The 18,228-nt window shown below is 39.8% G+C and overlaps 1 protein-coding gene across 4 annotated transcripts in view; it reads left to right on the forward strand.

Moving 5' to 3' along the window:
• The window catches only part of syt1a (synaptotagmin Ia), a 154,541-nt gene extending 142,245 nt beyond the window's left edge, over positions 1-12,296 (forward strand). For all 4 annotated transcript variants that reach the window (XM_034133398.1, XM_034133397.1, XM_034133400.1 and 1 more), the window contains 2 exons: positions 5,398-5,531; positions 8,372-12,296. In XM_034133398.1, the coding sequence (XP_033989289.1) occupies positions 5,398-5,531; positions 8,372-8,578 (341 nt within the window). In that variant the 3' untranslated portion in view covers positions 8,579-12,296. The remainder of the gene's footprint in view (positions 1-5,397; positions 5,532-8,371) is intronic.
• The last annotated feature ends 5,932 nt before the right edge of the window (positions 12,297-18,228 follow it).

Below are 18,228 nucleotides of genomic sequence, written 5' to 3' on the forward strand. Positions count from 1 at the left end.
ATCAAAAATCATTATCTGGTCATTTATTATAAATGATTCTGAAATGGGCCCTTACACACCAGAAGTACTTTTACTTTTGACACTTAAAGTAAATCTTCATGTCAATACTTTTGGAGTATGATTTTGAATGCAGGACTAGAGAATAAAGAGTATTTTTACAATGTAGTATTGCTACTTTTATGTTAGTAAAAAATCTTCCACAACTGGATGTACATAATGAAAAGCAGATGAGTTACAGGATCATGTATATGCTCCTATGACAATAATATTCTCTTGAAATGTCACAATGATGTCAGTCTTCATGGAGGCGGTGTATGTGCATCAGAGAAGATTTCCACTGTAAATTGTGTTTGTGTGCCATTCTGCGCTGATATGAGTGTGTAAAACTAAACCGACAGTTACCCCTGGATTCACCAACCATGGCAAATCCAAACTGATGGGAGGAAAGCTGAGATGACAGCCAGGCTATATTTAACCCTGCTTGTATTCTTGTTAATTTGCCAGCGCTCGCAGCGGCCACACTTGTGAACAACATTTTGAAGAAGGAAAATACATTTTTCTTGGGCATAATGTATTTTTGAATCCCTGCCGGGTAGACACCACCCTCGCCATCAAATTACACCCATGAAAGACTCGCATAAACATACATCTAAACACAAATAAATAAATAACAGCAGCTGTGCAAACTGCAAAGCTGCATCAAAAGGTAATGACAGTCTATTTGGCCTAGTTTAAAATGGATACTGCAGTGGGGATGAAAGTGTTTTTGTTAGTTCACGCTACAGCTGATATGGCTCAGAACTCATCACTTATCCAGAAACCTGCCTCCAGCCTCCCGAGGGAAATGTATGGACCGCTGATAGTGCATCGCCTCATAAAACTATGGCCAAGTTCCAGGACTCAGATGAGTAACCCTCAGGATAGTGAAGTCGAGCCTCTGCGCTGTATACATCCGTGAGTAAGCGCTGTTGCATCAGGAGCGCTGCCATTCATCCATGAAATGGGACAGATTACATCCGTCTGGGATAAGGCGGTAAAATGGGCCGGATATGAGGTACGGCGAGCCTCCAAAATCTCAATAATGCCAAACTCGCATCTGCTGGCCAGAAAGATAAGGAGCAGTGATGAGGAGCCACAGGTGTGTTTTCTTTTCTTAAACCGGAGAAAGGTTATCTTCCATAATCCTATTCAGCTGTTGTACTGTGTGTCTTCAAGCAAAGTCACCAATATGAGAGGATCCTTTACATAAACTGAACATGTTGTAGCAGTCACTGTCGTAGCAATATCTCAGCAAATAGTATACAATGCGATAACACCCTCCAAGAAAGTGCGATTGTCTTGTATTAAAGGTCCCATGTCATGCTTTTCCGGTTATTACCCGTCCCCTTGTGTGTTATGTAGCTTTCTATGCATGTAAACGGTCTGCAAAGTCACAAACCCTCAAAGTACACCCTGTAGCGAGTAAAACTCTAACACAGAAAAGACCTGTCTATGCTGCCCCAGAACGCCTCGTTGGAGATTTTTTTTTTCTCCCCTGGTCACAGTGACGTAACGACGAACAAATGGACCAATTGGTCCAAATGGACCAATCCATGAAGCTCCTCACACACACACACACACACACACACACACACTCACTCAGTCTTATCTTTTCTCAGGCTGTGAGTGTGTGGCGAACTGTGTGGCGAACAGCCTGGCTGTGAGTGTATGTGTGTGATCAGGCTGAGTTCCGCGATGTCTCGCTGTCTCGCAGACCCCACGCAGCAACCAGGAAACGACACCAGTAATCCAGCTCACACTGTCCGCTCCTCGAGCCTCAAAGGGCGGAGCAGCGAGCCCCGCAACGTCCCGCCAACACGGCACCCAGACCCCACGCAGCATTCTCATCCGTTTGTCATTACTGGTGTCAATTTCTGGTTGCTAACGAACGCCATTGTAACACATAATCACTGATGTTCCGCTGTAACGGTGGTGGACTCATCAGAACAGAGTGGGCTCATAGGGAGGGGGGGGGGGGGGGGGGGGGGCAGGAGCTCCAACAAGCCGTTTAGGACAGAGAGTGAATACACATACTATACAGAGATGCTGTATGAGAAACCAATGTGATTTTGGAACATTGAACAATGTACATCTATTCTAGTAGACCTCAACAATGGAATTATGATCAGTAGAAATGGCCATGTCATGGGACCTTTAATATATATTTTCCCTTATCATACTACTAGCACTCACTAGCTCTTCCCTGCATTACAGGACAGATGCTGCTTTGTTTCTATGTCTTCTACATGGATCATTAACTGTTGACGATGGTTTGCCTGGGACATGAACCTTTAGTCTCACTCTCATTGGAACATTTCATACCACTATTAAAGATCACTTTTACAACATTCTAATTTTAATATGAGGCTGTCATTTTTGTAGTGTTAACTTACTAAGCTGACATTATTTCAGCCAGCAAATGTGAGAGTCTTTGGCTGGAGATATGAAGCCTTGTTTTGTCTTCAAGGACCTTTTGTCAGGAAAAGTCGTGAAACTTCAGAGTGGTAAATGTGCCACCATTGAAATCCGCAAATGTGACATGCACGGAAAGCTTGACAAGTCAATGTGACGAATGTTCACATTAGACTCTTATTACCTTTTACTTTTTCTCAGCCTTTGTGCTTGACTTTCTTTAGACCTCTGTGAACTTGATGAGACAGACTTCTGCCTACGCACGATTACTTTTAAAAAAGAACAAAGGAGGTTCTATGAGCAATGAAAGCCATCTGTGGCTGATCAAACAAAGGAAACCCTCAGAAACGTTACTCATGCAGACAATCCAAGGGAGGGAAAATGTGACAGCAACTGATTTGTGCAATTTCAGTGCAGAAACATTACAAAATACCACTGAGAAAGTTTATAACTTAAGTGCAAAGAGTTCTCAAACTAAAACTTTGATCCAAGACACTGATTTCAAGGATAAAAGTATGGAGGAATCAAGGTTTCAAGTGTTCATATTTCTGTTTTAAATGTACTAGTTGAGGCTGGAGAACTTCCTCATTTAGAGAGGGCTGGATGTATTATGGCCTGAGCACACGACCCTCATTCACTGTTTTTCCCGCCCCAGCTCTTCTCAGCAGGAAAGTAATTATAGACGCCCACTCTGAAAGGATCCTGTTACCTTTTCACTCATGTCCCCTATTGATTCTCTGCTTTTCTCCCTCTTACTTTGTTTGTGTGTTTTTTTCTCTGTATTTTCATATTAGATGCCTAAACGTGTCTGGCAGTCTAAAATCACGTCCATATCCCCCTAAATTGAATAAAAGATTAATGGAGCTAAGCTTGTTCCAGTTTTTCCGTTGCTATAAATCTCATAATGTTCCAGCTAAAAGGGGGAAATGTTCCAGTGTGGCCAAAATACAAACAAAATAATCCAAAACAGGAACGTTGCTAAAAACTTTGTGCATATTGGATCCAAGGATAAATCCAGATTATCAGAGCAAGCAGTGTTGCAACAACTAATTATAAGCTCTGATTCAAAGTCTTAATCTTTATTCAACCAATGCACAGCTCTAAGGTTCAGTAGTTAGGGGATATCGCCAGCCTAAGGCAGAGGACTACCTCATTAGCAACTTTGAGATTATTATGGTTATTTGTTTTTGTCTTTCTCAAAGCGCTGTGTTATCTTAAACGATAAATGACACACAAAGTGTTTTGCATTAGTTTTCCCCCTGTAGTTGGTATAGCTGCCATGATTGTGGGCCGAGATCATAGCCTTCGCATGTGGAACCATTCAAAATGTGGTCAACATTTTTCACACTGCAAACCACAGCCAATGTTTTATGTGTTCATTTATTGCATTTAAATTGATTTATTCGTGATGAGAAAAGTCAGTTTTTGCTGTTTCCCTCACAACTAAGCCGTAAAATAGTGTTGATTAGCTCAAGATATGATGAGCATAAAGTGTGAAAAACACAAATTGTATTGTCTGTGAGGGTAAGTGGAAGCAAGCATAGGTGATATAAGAAATCAGCCATGCTTGTCTATTAATGCCTTGGTTACAGAAACCTGTTTTCTTGTATACTTGAAGAAATCAAACCACTGCATAAAGTTGGAGGTGAAGTTGACACGTTGCACTTAACCAGCTTAGTTTTGAGTCGTGACATGTCACCTTAAGGCAGGATTGTCACGCAGCCCACAAGGATTGAATAAGTAGGAGATTGATTTCTCACTTTCCAAATTAATAACGAGCAACAGCAGCAAACGTTGTATTCAATGGGGGAAGAAATGAATAAGAAGATTGCGTGTTTTATTAATCACAGTTATCATTGAATCCTCATTATCCTTTTGATGCTTTTTGAATGCCTCTGAAAATGATTGGAACTTATTACATTCTTCTACTGCCCATATCTCCGATTGATTAGGATCTCTTTGATTTTCAATTTTAACAGCCTTACCTAGTCTCTTTAATGGTCCAATTAAAGCGTGTTTTTCTCTATTTGAAAAGTTGATTGCTGCTCTTGTGAGTTTTCCCTCCGAGCCCGGAACAAAGACACTATCTCTCCTCTTCTCCAATGTAGTTCTGATGACAATTTGGAGGATTTAAACAAATCAGCAGGAGTAGTGTAACGTCATAAACGAAAGCAATTGGCGAATTTGCTGTTCCCCGACACACACTCAACTGATTGCAACAGAGTGGATGAGGATGAAGCGGAGCACTTGTGGGCCACTTGAGATGGCATTCGGACAGACGAAAATGAGCCTCTTGAATTGGGAAGGTTAACTGAGTGATGTAAACACAGGCCTCTCATCATGGCCATGCTCTATTTATAACAACTCCCTGTTTATAAATCCAGCATTTTCTCGCTGAAGGTTTTTAATCAAAATGTTTTATATAAAAACGATGGATAAAATGTCGATAAAAGTGGCGATGTCAGAGAATGATCACCCAGCTGCAGTTCCCCTCAGCACATTACTGTTGTTTTCCGATACAGCAGCCAGCAAATACCTCTGATAAATCCACTTTACACTACCTGGCCAACAACAAATGGCAGGCAGACAAAGCTAACAACTAGCTTCTGAACATAGTGGAGCACTTAGCAGCTAAACAAATACATAGGAGTCGGTGGAGACCAAAAACAGCTAAAAGGACAGTGAATATTGGAATGAATCAGGAAACTCAACTTCAAATGAAAGGTAATGTTGCTGTGTGTCTACTGGTTGTGTAAATGAACTGTTAGCAAAAGTGTTGACTTATTCCACTTCCCTCGCCCCAAAAAGTTAATGCTGGATGAAATGGTTATGATCTCGTATAGGACAGACTAATACATAGTATAGTAATACATAGATACATAGTGTCTCAAAACGTTTTTGAAAATGTGAAAAAATATAAAATCCTTTTAAACTTTGTATTCTCAGATCCATATGTGAAGATCCACCTGATGCAAAACGGCAAGAGGCTGAAGAAGAAGAAGACGACAATCAAGAAGAACACCCTCAACCCTTACTACAACGAGTCCTTCAGCTTTGAAGTCCCATTTGAACAAATCCAGGTGCGTTCTCCTCCATTTGCAGAGCAGTTTCTAACAACTATAGCTATGTAATGTGCTCTACTGTTTAGATAAATGGTGCTGTTAGAACTAGCAAACATTTGTCTGCAAAGAAACAATTGATAAGTGGAAGCTCATTTACCAAATAATTAGTTAAGAGGCTTTTCATCATTACAGAATAATCAAAGCCACTTTAGTCTAAATCAGCTGCAATTTGACAAGCCAATTGCTCGCGGGCATTCTTTTCTGCACACGTTATTGCCTCTTGCATGTTATTCAGAAATATTTGTTGCATGTCTTAAATGTGCTAAATTTACATTTCTTATCTTACCAGGTTGATCATTTAACAATGTTAGTGCCACAGATTGAATCATAAACTTGTGTATTGAACCTGATTCAAGTGCTTATTTTTAATGACAGACTTGCTTCTATAATATAACCTTTGTCTTGATGTGAATATAAATACAGTTTAATTTGATCAACTTATCAGGCAGATGTTTTCCATCTTGTAAAACAAGTTATACAGACTGCTTGAATAAAGCTGCAAGTTAACCACCATTATCTGCAGAGGGGGAGTGTGGAGTGACCTTGGGACTATTTTCAGTAATTAATCTAAAGATTTTAATTGTCTTGTAGCTTGTGTGGGAATTGCACACAGTTCTTTTAATTGGTTTATTTCACTAACAGAAGATTTGTTATTGAGCGAAGACCATCTTAGTCCACACACAATTAGCTCTGCATCACTCGGTAACAACATTCAGATTCATTTGTTTTGATCTATAGCCTCTAACATACTAACTTTTTCCCCATAAAGACAAATATAGTGTGAAACTGTGTCTCTAATGATTTTTCAGATGTTCTTAGATGCAATACAAATACATTTGAATATACAACAGTTAATTATAATACACATTTTACAAGCCAAAGCACAATGCTTAAATAATGCAGAAAATACATTCAGAAACATTGCAATATATGTTTTTACTGTTATATATACTTTGCCCAGGAAAGGACATGGAGGAGGAGAAAAGATAAATGTTTGTGGATGAGGAACCACAAAAGTCATGTAAAGTAGCGCAAATGTTTTTGGGAGAACGTAAGAATTTATCAGTTTTTTTCGCCCACCTACTTTTTTTTTTATATACCTTCAAACTTCAAACCCTCACTTTGACACTCGGTAGATGGATAAACTGTTATTTATTACATTAGATTGTTGATATCAATCTGCTCATTTCACTCTGGGATAGAAAACTAATTAGCTTATTTCCTAAAATATTAAGCTCTTGATTAATTTAATGTCTGTCCATGATCTCATTTTGGTTGGTTAATCAATCAATCAAAGCAAGTGGAATATGCTGTGGTTAGGTCTGTGATGACTAACAAAGGAGCCTGCTAATTCCCAATCAAAGAGGACTTTGATTCAATTAGCTATTTGAAGATCAACTGCCCCTTTAAAGACCAACTAACCCCGACCAGCCATCTGGGAACCTTATTCAGTATTTCATTTCATGGCGTATTAGGCATGCTCTTTTCCAACAGTGGCTCTGAGCTCGTGCAGGTGGCAGTATCCCTTTCAGTGTAGCGCTGGATCGAAACTTAATCAGAGCTCTTTGTGCACTAAATCATATTCAGTGCCAGAGATGGATTCCCAGGTCCCTCCCCTTTGAGTCCCTGTGAATAAACACATGCCGAGGCTGCGTCTCAGACCTCTGAGTAATCAAACATTCTGCTGGGTTTGGCTCCTGCTCTGAAGCCTCAGTTACTGTTAATCAACACTAAGGAGCACTTCATTTACTGCATTACTGTACTATTGGTGTATACATTGTTTAGTTTATCATAACTTTTAGATACACAGATCAAACCACTAAGGATTTAGTAGATCTTTCTCTGGATTTTAGTCCGAATCATGTCTTATTCATCTGTTGGTCATCTTGCAATCTACTTATTTATCTAAATAGTTATCACCGCAATAAACCGTATTTAATTTCGTCTTAGTGTACAACATTTAATTTAATATTCTGTTCTTGTATATATCATATTCTATTTACATGTATATAGACTTCTTGCACTATTTTGTATTTTGTTATGTTGCATGGTTGTAGGAGCTCGGGTCATACGATTTTCATTGCCATTTCTACACTGTAGCTTATGTGCATATGACATTAAAACCTTTGGATCTTGAAATGGTGCATATCTAATAGAAATAATATAATTCATAGAGCATTATAATAAGCAAAAAGTTACTAAGTGTTAACAATACTACATCAAAAGAGAAATAAGAGACACATTTACAAGATCAAACGCACACAAATCTTCAAACTGGCAGTAAGGACTTAAAGGTCACCTATTATGCAAAATCCTCTTTTTCATGTCTTTTATACATAAACATGTGTCCCCTCCTTTTTGTCCTGATCCATTTATATAAAAATCTGTCTGAAAATGAGCTGATCAGATTTTGGCCACTTTATGATGTCATAAAGTGGCCACCTTATCACCTGAATCTCCTCCTAGAGCACCATTGTGTTCTTTTTAACCAAATATCTCTCAGAGGGGCGTGGGGAGGGGCTCCTTATTTTCATCTAAAGTAACAGACAGAGAATCAGCACTTTGGAAACATGGCTGAAACAGAGGGGATTATGGGATGCTGCAATGATCTGATTGGTGTTTGGAGCCAAACACTTCAGAGACATGTTTTGTATATAACTGAGACCTATAATATATTGATGAAAAACAGTATAATAGGAGACCTTTAACAAAAGGATGCCAATATCAGTCCATATGCTGATGACACCTTGATATATGCTTACATTCCCTCATCTCTCCCACTCTTCCTTTTCCCACAGAAAGTGCAAGTTGTTATAACTGTTCTGGACTATGACAAGATCGGCAAGAACGATGCCATCGGGAAGGTGTTTGTGGGCCTGAACAGCTCGGGGACGGAGCTGCGCCACTGGTCCGACATGCTGGCCAACCCCCGGAGACCCATCGCCCAGTGGCACGTGCTGAAGGTGGAGGAGGAGGTGGACGCCCAGCTCTCCACCAAGAAATAGGCAGGGCCCTTTCAGCACCTGCCTTGTAGTACTCTTTAGCCTGTATGTGTAAATACCTCAGTGATATATGGGTCCATCCCCCCCCACCTCTCTGCTTTACCAATATCAAACACAATCCTAGTTGTTCAATCATCCCTCCCTCTGATTTTTTTCTATCAGGTACTTTTCTCACTTTCTCTTGTTTTCTGTTCCTCTCTGATCAGCAGTTTTCCATCTCCACGCCCTTTTTTCTGCCCCAACCAAACGCCCCCTTCTTTTAAGCAATATGATCTGTATAGATAGCGCATGACTGAAAGAATTTATTGTACCACATTTGTATATATAAGTATGCAGACAAAAATGATTTCTAGTTTATGTGTTTGTATGTTGTTACCCGTTTCCTAATCTGTGTATATCTTGATGTTTTTAATAAGATGTTCTATTTTAAATTATGTAAATTCAGATATAGAGGAAAGCCAATATTATATATCCCAGGATTTAAAAATGCTACCTTATTACCTTATTGCATTCCAGAAAAAAAAGAAGAATTACAACCTGCAACACACTAGTGGAAATATATTCACACTGTAAAGGAGAATGTCTGGCTTTAAGTTCAGCAAAGGATCATCACAGAGAAGACATGAATATATACACACTAAACTCCAAATACAAGGCCATTAACTACTATGGTTCTGAGGGGGGAATTATGCTGCTGGAAATAATACAAGCACATGATTTCTTACACATTTTTGTACTTATTTCTCAATCAGAGGACCTATATGTTTAGCTTGATGCACAATGATTCCAGAACAAATAGTTAATGCAAACCAGTAAGCATTGATTTCTCCATAAATGGCCATTTAAGTGAAACAGGTCCTAGTTTAAAAGGCAGTTGCGCACTAAAACTGGCTTTTTTTCTTTTCCAAAAATGGAAAATGTTGCCTCCAAAAAAGAAAACAAATTCCCTTCAACCCATAAAAAAGACCCCAAGTGAAAAAAGCACCAAGCTGTAGCCATTGTGTCCTTAAGCTTGTTCAACAATATTTTGTTAACTGTTTACTTTGAACAGCCTTGTAGTTGTTGAGGGTAAATCGCATTGAGGCTGGACCGTAGACAAGGAGTTGTGACTCTGGTTTAAAGAGGAATCTTTTTTAGAGCAATTCAACGTCTTGACTATTTTTCGTAAACTGCATGATTTTTTTAACAACCTTTACTAAAGGCTGGGAGGGGGAGATCTACTGACACCAGGGGCTGTCTCTTCTGATACGATCCCCTTGCCTTCAATCAGACGAGAGGAAAGAAAAAAGAAGAGCGATGTGTAAACATTGGGTCAATGTACATGGGTATATTGACCGAGACGAGTTTCTAAACACTGCCATTTCAGAGGTGACTTATGTAAAGACCCTCTCTTCATGCACACTCCCACGCTAGTGGTTGTAGCTTTGGTTTTTCGGGAACAATGTCTTTGGCTGCAATGGTGCCCTGAATCGCAGTCTTAGCTTTGCGTTGCCTTCTCACAGTGACAATAAAGCTAGCCATGTTTTACTGCCAATTTTAACTTTATGTGGCTGGTTTTGCACTGGATGTCTTTGACCTAGATTGTTTACTTCAGTTTATGGACAGTTGTTGGGCTGGGTTTATTTCAGGACACCTACAGGGGGCGGAAGAACTCTGCCTGCTCGATCGGCTTAAAAAAAAAAAGCAATGATGACAAATCACGTTTCAGCCAACAGTAGTTTTTACTTATTGTTTGCACAGGAATACATCAAGAGAATGAGAAATAACCGTGAAGTTAATGGTCTGCGTGGGCTATTAGTCCATCATGTTCTTTACTCGGGTCCAATTAGCAAAGGAATACATTTTACTCCATGAAGTCTCTTATCTTGGAGGAACCTCTTGCATATACTTCAGCTTCAGGAGGACTTTCTAAATGTTTTCAATGTTACTGTGTAGTTGATAGCACTATTATGAAAAAGCTACTTGTCATTCCCTAGGAGTCTCTGAGGACTGCTTTGTGTATCACTGTGACTGCCGTGTGTGCTTAGAGATGTAGACTTATCAGTAGGTAGCCAAACCAGTTTGTTCTGTAGTGATGTCGTAGCGTTTAATGCCATTTTCCCTTCTACATGCAGAGAAAGAGAGTGCGTGCGCGAGGCGTTGTCCGACTGCACGTGTCAGAAAGAGCGGGAAGACATTTTATCTGAGCAGGTGGCTTCACACAGCATTTTGTTGAGCACTGTGCAATACTTTTATGTTCATCCCATAGTGTTAACGTGGGTGGCGTTGCCCGAGAAAAAAGATTCTAACCCCTGAGGATGATTCTAGTCCAGAGAGATGTTTCTCCTTTCCAGTGAAATGGTTAGGACACAGCACACGTAGATTCAGCTTACAGGTTGGAGCTTGACACCTGTCGACCTCGGTTTAGGGTTCCCGCCCTTTTTCGCAGGTTCGTTTTCTCTTCTTGCACACAGTTCCAGCATCAGAAGTTTCAGGGAGTATTAGTTAAATACCAAACGAGATTCTACATTTAGACATCCCCTTAAAATGCCATGTATATATTTACATAAGCGTCTCAAAAATTGTATATCTAGAATTAATATAAAGTGACATGAATATGATCATTCAGCCGCAGATATCATTTTACCCATCCATCATGCATTAACCATATCTCGTCATTTTCAATATTTATTTTTTAATTGTTTAATGCCCTGTTGATTAAAAAAAAACACTTTTATATTTGAGATGAAAACTCTGAATGTACAGTATGGACTGTGTTGGTGTAGATTACTTTAACAGTGAGATTAGATGTACTTTGCACTTTCTGTTGTAAAAAAAAAGTCCCTTTGTTTATATTTTTTAACTATTAGGAATTTATTTCATAACCCTTTGTGGGTAAAATCTCCCCTGTCTGATTGCATTCCAAAATCATTGAATATACTTCAATACAGCTGCTTTCCCAATTTACCTTTATCCAAGGGATTATTTGATTTGACATGTTTGACATATGTCGATTCATGAATTCCAGTACAGCTTCAGATTTAAATGAAAAAAAAGGATTAAAGTACAAGGTAAAGGCTCTTTAAATATGACCAAACCAATTGGATATTCATTCAAAAAGGTTGTACTGACGGAATAATCCGATGAAAGCTGAAAGAAAATCTGAATTGAAACAGAAATAAACATGTGTAAACATATCAGGGAATTCAGTAGCGGGCAGAATTGCAGAAACCATCACATTGCGAGGTGTGTGGAAAACCACAAAGCCATTACCTGCAATGCTCCTGTTATTGCAATTTCCTACCAAAGTATGCATGAATAATCAAACCCTAAATTCTCTTGTAAAAAATTACCTTATCAAGAACTCAAGATTCTCTCCAGTGGCACTGATGAAAAGCCAGACTGACCTTTCAAAACAAAGCTGTGTAAAGTATTAGAATCTGATGCTGTAGAAAGATCCTAGTTGCCTTTGTGTATATCAACTGCCTGCTTGAGTATTTTGTTCGTGGACATTTTCTCTGTAATCTTGTAGAACTGTTTGGAGTGTTTTTTCCTGCCATATTGCTCGCGGTGACTGCGAGCCGCTGACAGTTATATTTGCTGTGTATACCTTCATTTTTGAGGTGTTTTACAGTTTTGTTTCACTTTGTGTAGTGATTCACTCTGTGGAGTTTTCTGACTGTTGTTATATAACTTCATATACACAAATGATCAATAAAAATGTTTTATTTCCTGTTGATACAGAAGCTTATCATGTCATATTTTCAAAGCATTCATTTGTGTGTCATAAGATACTGTGACAGCCTCTGATTGTAGATTTGATTTGCAGAACAAGTAAGTGTGAGTCACTTCTACCGCAAACTTCAGTCACATCAAATTAAAGTGCCTGCATGACAAATTCACCTTTAATGCGGATGTTTGCTTCTAAACACTTTAACTTGGCTTTAGTTTAAATCCTCGAGACCTGTTCACAAGTCGCTACTGCCATCTAAAGGATGTAAAGGAGCATACCACACATTGGCAAGACAATATATTAAACTTATTGTTTTCCATTTTGCTCTGGGCACAGATCAATTCATATTAGTGAATATTCACTGACATCTGCTACAGCCAGAGAACAACGTTTGTCCTTCCACCATATGCATTGCGCCACATCGATGTGTATTAAAGTTGAGATCAAATTCGATGATAAGCGCACCCGGAGGATGTAGATTTATATATTTTATGCTTTTGCTGTAAGATAAGGTTAATTTAGCTGTTACAGCAAAACATCTCATTAAATTATCATATTTATTAGCTTAAAAACATTATTTCACACACACACATACTGTAGGCCTACACACACCCACACATATATTCTTCAGAGGGTTTTTATTGAAGCTGTGTGTGGTGTACACACTAGTATATTAAAACCATAGACTATATATAAATGGACGTAGGGTCCGTGACGTCACCCATAGGATTCTGCAGAGTTGCCGAGAAGCCCTGAGTAGGCGGAGTCGGCCACTAACGGCTCGACAGTGGCGTCAGAGTTCCACTCCCGCCTGCTCCAAATAAGGGCAAAGAGGCGGAGCCGAGGCGGGACCTGCTGCCTCCGAGCTGGAAGTAACAGAGCTAGCTCAAGCTACCAAGCTAAGCTAACATGCTCCCCATCTGCACACTGCCGTCGCATTGTACGTTTCTAAGGTAAGCGGACATGAGACTATTCAGCAAAACTATAAATAAAAATCTAAGTTGAGTTTTTATCATAATACTTCAGAATCTTAAAATCCCAACCTGTTCCACTCTGAGCCTGTTTTTCAGGTCTCAGGCTCAAAAATGACATTCCCAGAACAAATGACCATATCTTCCCTTCTAAAAGGGTTAAATTAATAATCTTTTTTCTCAAAGTAATGATAAACCTGTGAGTTGGATGTAGAAGTGTCAGAATCAATATAAATGTTTTTTATTTTAAAGAAAATTCAGATTTTACATAGTAAAAAACTGTAAATTATAGTGTCCGTCCAAAAATTATTTTTTACAGATAGTGAAAACTACCCTTGGATGATGGGTTAGTAGACTAAAAGCTTTAGGAATCCAAAGTACAACATATAATAAGTACCCTGTATCAAGATTGATGCAAAACAAGTGAAATTTGACCTTTTTAGAGAGATTTAGCCAAAAACTGGGCCATCTGGGGTCATTTGGGTGGATTTGACCTATCTCTGGCCCCCCTTGCTCGATCTGGTTGGTTGACATACCCTTGTGACCGTTAGAGCCAATAGAATCGAAGGAGGAGACTCACATACACATACATTGTAAAGAAAAAATGTGGCCGCTTCGCGTGTGGAAAGCGAAACTAAACTGGAGGAATGTCTCCTTCTGGAGTTTGGAAACTAAAACGCAGTTGTATTGCTTATGGATTATCAGAAATAATTTCAAAGAAGGCACAGACACATAGGATGAACCTATGGATTAACTGCAGCATCGTTTTTTTATCGTTTTAATGCCATTGAAGACCACTTTTGACCAAGGTAAGCCATATTTACATGTTTAGCTTCTTGGCTCCACATGTGATGATGTACGCTTTCGTTGATAGCGTCGCGAATGTTTATCACTGAGTGTTGAGGTGGGCACCGGTAGATTCAGTGTCTCCAGGACACCAAAAAAGAGTGTTTGGTTGTGCATCTAGGATAAGTAATAAGGGAGTTCTGAGTGAGTTTATGTGCCTTTGTAGGTTACGTTTTTTCGTCGAGGCTAATTCAGAGGCTGAGTGCTAGCATTGTGGGTTTTTTTTGAAAAAAAAAATTAAAAAGATCAGTTAGCTGAGTTTCTTCCCGTTACATGGATATAACACATTCATAGTTTTATTCAATATTAAGATTCCTTAGACGTTGTTTCCTGCAAATGACGCGTTTATCCGCCCGGTACCGGGGGGAAGGCGTGAAACAGGTTTAACGTTTGTATGCAATGTGCAAAATGCAACACTGGAATCAAGCAAATATTAATATGTTTGCATGACATTAGTTATTTATATTTTGCCATCACTTAATTATACGTTTAATACATTTAAGTTAAGCTAAGGTGCATGTGATGATAGCTAGTTAGTGCTCTTACCTGTGAGGCCTCCTCCAAACAGCATTATAACCAGACTATCATTAAAACTATAAGTACCAGTTCTAGATCCTTGACTTTAGACAAACAATTCAAAAGACAAAATGTATTTAAAGACCAATCTTTATTTGAAGGTGCCTCTTAACCTGAGATATTAGTTATACAGTAATAGTATTGACAATCTAAAAAAACTGAGCAACTCAACGGTTCACTTTTATATTTCTTATTGTCTAAAGCATTTATTATTTTCATTTTTCCCCTCTCATATTCAGTGTGGATGGATTGAGACGGCGTGGTGTCCAGAGAGCTGCAGAGACTTCAGGGAGAAACCTCCGTGTGATGGACGTCCTGTCTGTTGGTTTGGAGAGGACTGAGGGTCTTTCCTCTGTGAGGAGGATCAGACCTGATGGAGGAGCCCATGCATAGCTGATACCACCTGCACAGGCCTTGTCTGTCACTTTATTTGACTAAATGTGTTTACTTATACATTTAATAGGTTTACACCTTCTGTCCATATGTGCTTTTTATTTAAAACATGTTTGATTAACTTTTGGTTCACATTTCAATAAATTGAATTTGTATTTGCACTCCTTTTGTCCATTATTCTTACTGAAAATGTTAGATTACACATTCACATCTGACTGAAGATTGGCCCCATTTATTTGCGTTGCAAACTCTGCGGTACAAGGTACATGTTGTGAAGCTCATAAAGTGAGGCAAATAGAAATAATCAGCTGATGGAGTGTAGATGTGGAAATAGGTGCATTCGATCAGCTGACTGTGTTTTCACAATAAAAGTAGTTTCTTAGTGAATGTCCTGTACTGGTCTTAACATCTCATAACATCAGCTTTTAATTTTCCTATTGGATGTTTTTCTTGACCCTCGGAGAAAGAGGAGATGCTGAGTCGTGTCTTTCAGGCATGTCCTTTCCTAACAAAAATTACAGGAAACATAAAACATATTATTGCAGAACAAGTGTGTTATTTATGAAAGAGGTGTGTTTGTGTGTTTAGGGGCTGTAGATATAATTATTTTGTAATTGTAATGTTTTTTTTTATTTCAACAGTGAGCTACAAAGACAATCAGATTATGAATGAACAGTATGAAATTCATCAACATTGAAATGTATTTTATTATCAAAATAATATTTAACTGTTATCAAAACTTAGTGCAACTGTAGAAGCTTGCTCTGTTGTCTCACTGAAAGAATAACTTTTACCACGTTTTTACAGACAATATTGAGAGATAAATAGCAGTTGTCACTATGCGTTAAATATCTTTGCCTTCAATACCTTAAATTAGAAAGCTGACAGTCATATTGCTTGTTAACATCTAAATGTAACCCTTTGCATGGGAAAAAACCCTCAACTTCACTGATGTGTAGGTGATCTAGTATTTAGTATTGTTTAATGGAATGTATATCAGTGTATTAAAGTCAATACTTCATTTATTTAAACCAATATCTTTCTTGATTCTTTGTACATTCAAGCTACTCTTGATGCATTAAAGGAAGAAAAGGAGAAAGATGCTGCCATAGCTGAAGTAAAAATGTTGCAGGCTGGTTTACTAGAGCTTGATGTTGAAGAGGCCAGCAGAGGCTCTAATCCAGTGTCTCAACACTTTATGTACCAGCGCACCGCTGCTTATGTGAAAGAGCAAACCAGCAGAATAGGTGGATCGCCTAGCAAAATTAGTGACATTGTTGCCCCCATAGGCCCACACCTAAATGAACCATCACAACATAGTAAAGGAGAGGATGTTAAGCCTACACAGTCCTACTCACTTAAAGGCCTTGCTCAAACACAAGCTGCTGTTTCTACCCAAACTACGCCTCACCACACATTAAAGGCTCCTCGACCTGGTACACCAGCACCGCCGTGGACTCTCAATAAGCAGTCTCCATTCTCTGCTTATCAGCCTAACCAAGGTACGCCCTATGAAGCCAGTTACCACAACCCTCAAACAACTAACGATCTGGCTAAATATCTTGCCCGCAGTAACTTAGTGACATCAGGCCTCACAACATTCGACGATCAACCAATGAATTATTGGGCTTGGAAAACGTCCTTCCTAAGTGCTATTGCTGGTCTGGATCTGTCTGTTGGAGAAGAACTCGACCTGCTCTGCAAATATCTGGGAAAAGAGTCATCAGATCAGGTGAGGAGAATCAAGGCCGTCAACATCAGACACCCTGACGCTGGACTAATGATGGCCTGGGAGAGGCTTGAGGAAATATACGGCTCACCTGAGGTCATTGAACAGGCTCTCTTTGACAAGCTAGAAAGCTTCCCCAAACTGACCAACAAAGACCCAAAACGACTCAGAGAGTTAGCAGACCTGCTGTTAGAGCTTGAGGCTGCTAAGAGAGATGGCTCCCTCCCAGGTCTGTCATATTTGGATACTTCCAGAGGGGTTAAGCCCATCATCGAAAAACTCCCATACAACATCCAAGAAAAGTGGATATCTTATGGTTCAAGATACAAACGTGATCATCAAGACAGTTTCCCACCTTTCTCTGTCTTTGCAGACTTTGTTCGTACAGAGGCAAAAGCTCGTAATGATCCCAGCTTCAACCTCTCCACGACAGTTCCTATGGAGAAAAAGAGTACGTGGGAGAAATTCACGAAGATGCCTGTATCTGTTCACAAGACACAAGTGTCGTCTGCTGACAGATATGAAAGCAGAGAGGATAAGAAGCTAACAGACCCAAACAACCATCCTCTACATAAGAAACCACACCCTCTGAAGAAATGCAGAAGCTTTAGAGAAAAGAGTCTAGAGGAACGCAAACAGCTCTTAAAGGAACATTCCTTCTGCTTCCGGTGCTGCTCCTCTACTGGTCATCTCGCCAGAAACTGCACGGCTGAGGTGAGATGTATAGAATGTGGGAGCACGGGTCACGTGTCAGAACTACACCCAGGACCAGCAGTCTGGAAACCTAAGCCCTCTCCTCCCTCTTCAGAGCACGGCGGGGAGGAAGACAAAGAAGACCATCAGGTCACATCAAGGTGCACACAAGTGTGTGGTGAAGGTGTTAGCGCACGAGCATGCTCAAAAATATGCCTTGTAAGTGTGTATCCAGCTGGTCGCTCGGAAGAGGCCAAGAAAATGTATGCAATACTGGACGAGCAGAGTAATCGTTCCTTGGCACGCTCTGAGTTCTTCAATGTTTTCAAAATCACAGGGCCTTCCTTCCCTTACACACTGAAAACATGCGCTGGACTAACTCAGACAACAGGGAGAAGAGCTAGTGGGTTCACAGTGGAATCAGCAGACAAAAAGTTAAGCTTTCCTTTGCCTACACTTTTAGAGTGCAACCAAGTTCCCAACAACCGCTCCGAAGTCCCTACGCCAAATGCAGCTCATCACCATGCTCACCTGAAGTGCATCGCCGACGAAATACCACCTCTCGATCCTAACGCTGACATACTCCTCTTGCTGGGCAGAGACATTCTCAGGGTCCACAAGGTTCGTGAGCAGATAAGTGGTCCAGACAACGCACCGTTCGCCCAAAGGCTGGACCTGGGATGGGTTGTCGTTGGTGACGTGTGTCTAGCAGGTGCTCACAAACCACTAGAGG

Source organism: Trematomus bernacchii, unplaced genomic scaffold (genome assembly GCF_902827165.1).
Source record: "Trematomus bernacchii unplaced genomic scaffold, fTreBer1.1, whole genome shotgun sequence".
NCBI lineage: Eukaryota > Metazoa > Chordata > Actinopteri > Perciformes > Nototheniidae > Trematomus > Trematomus bernacchii.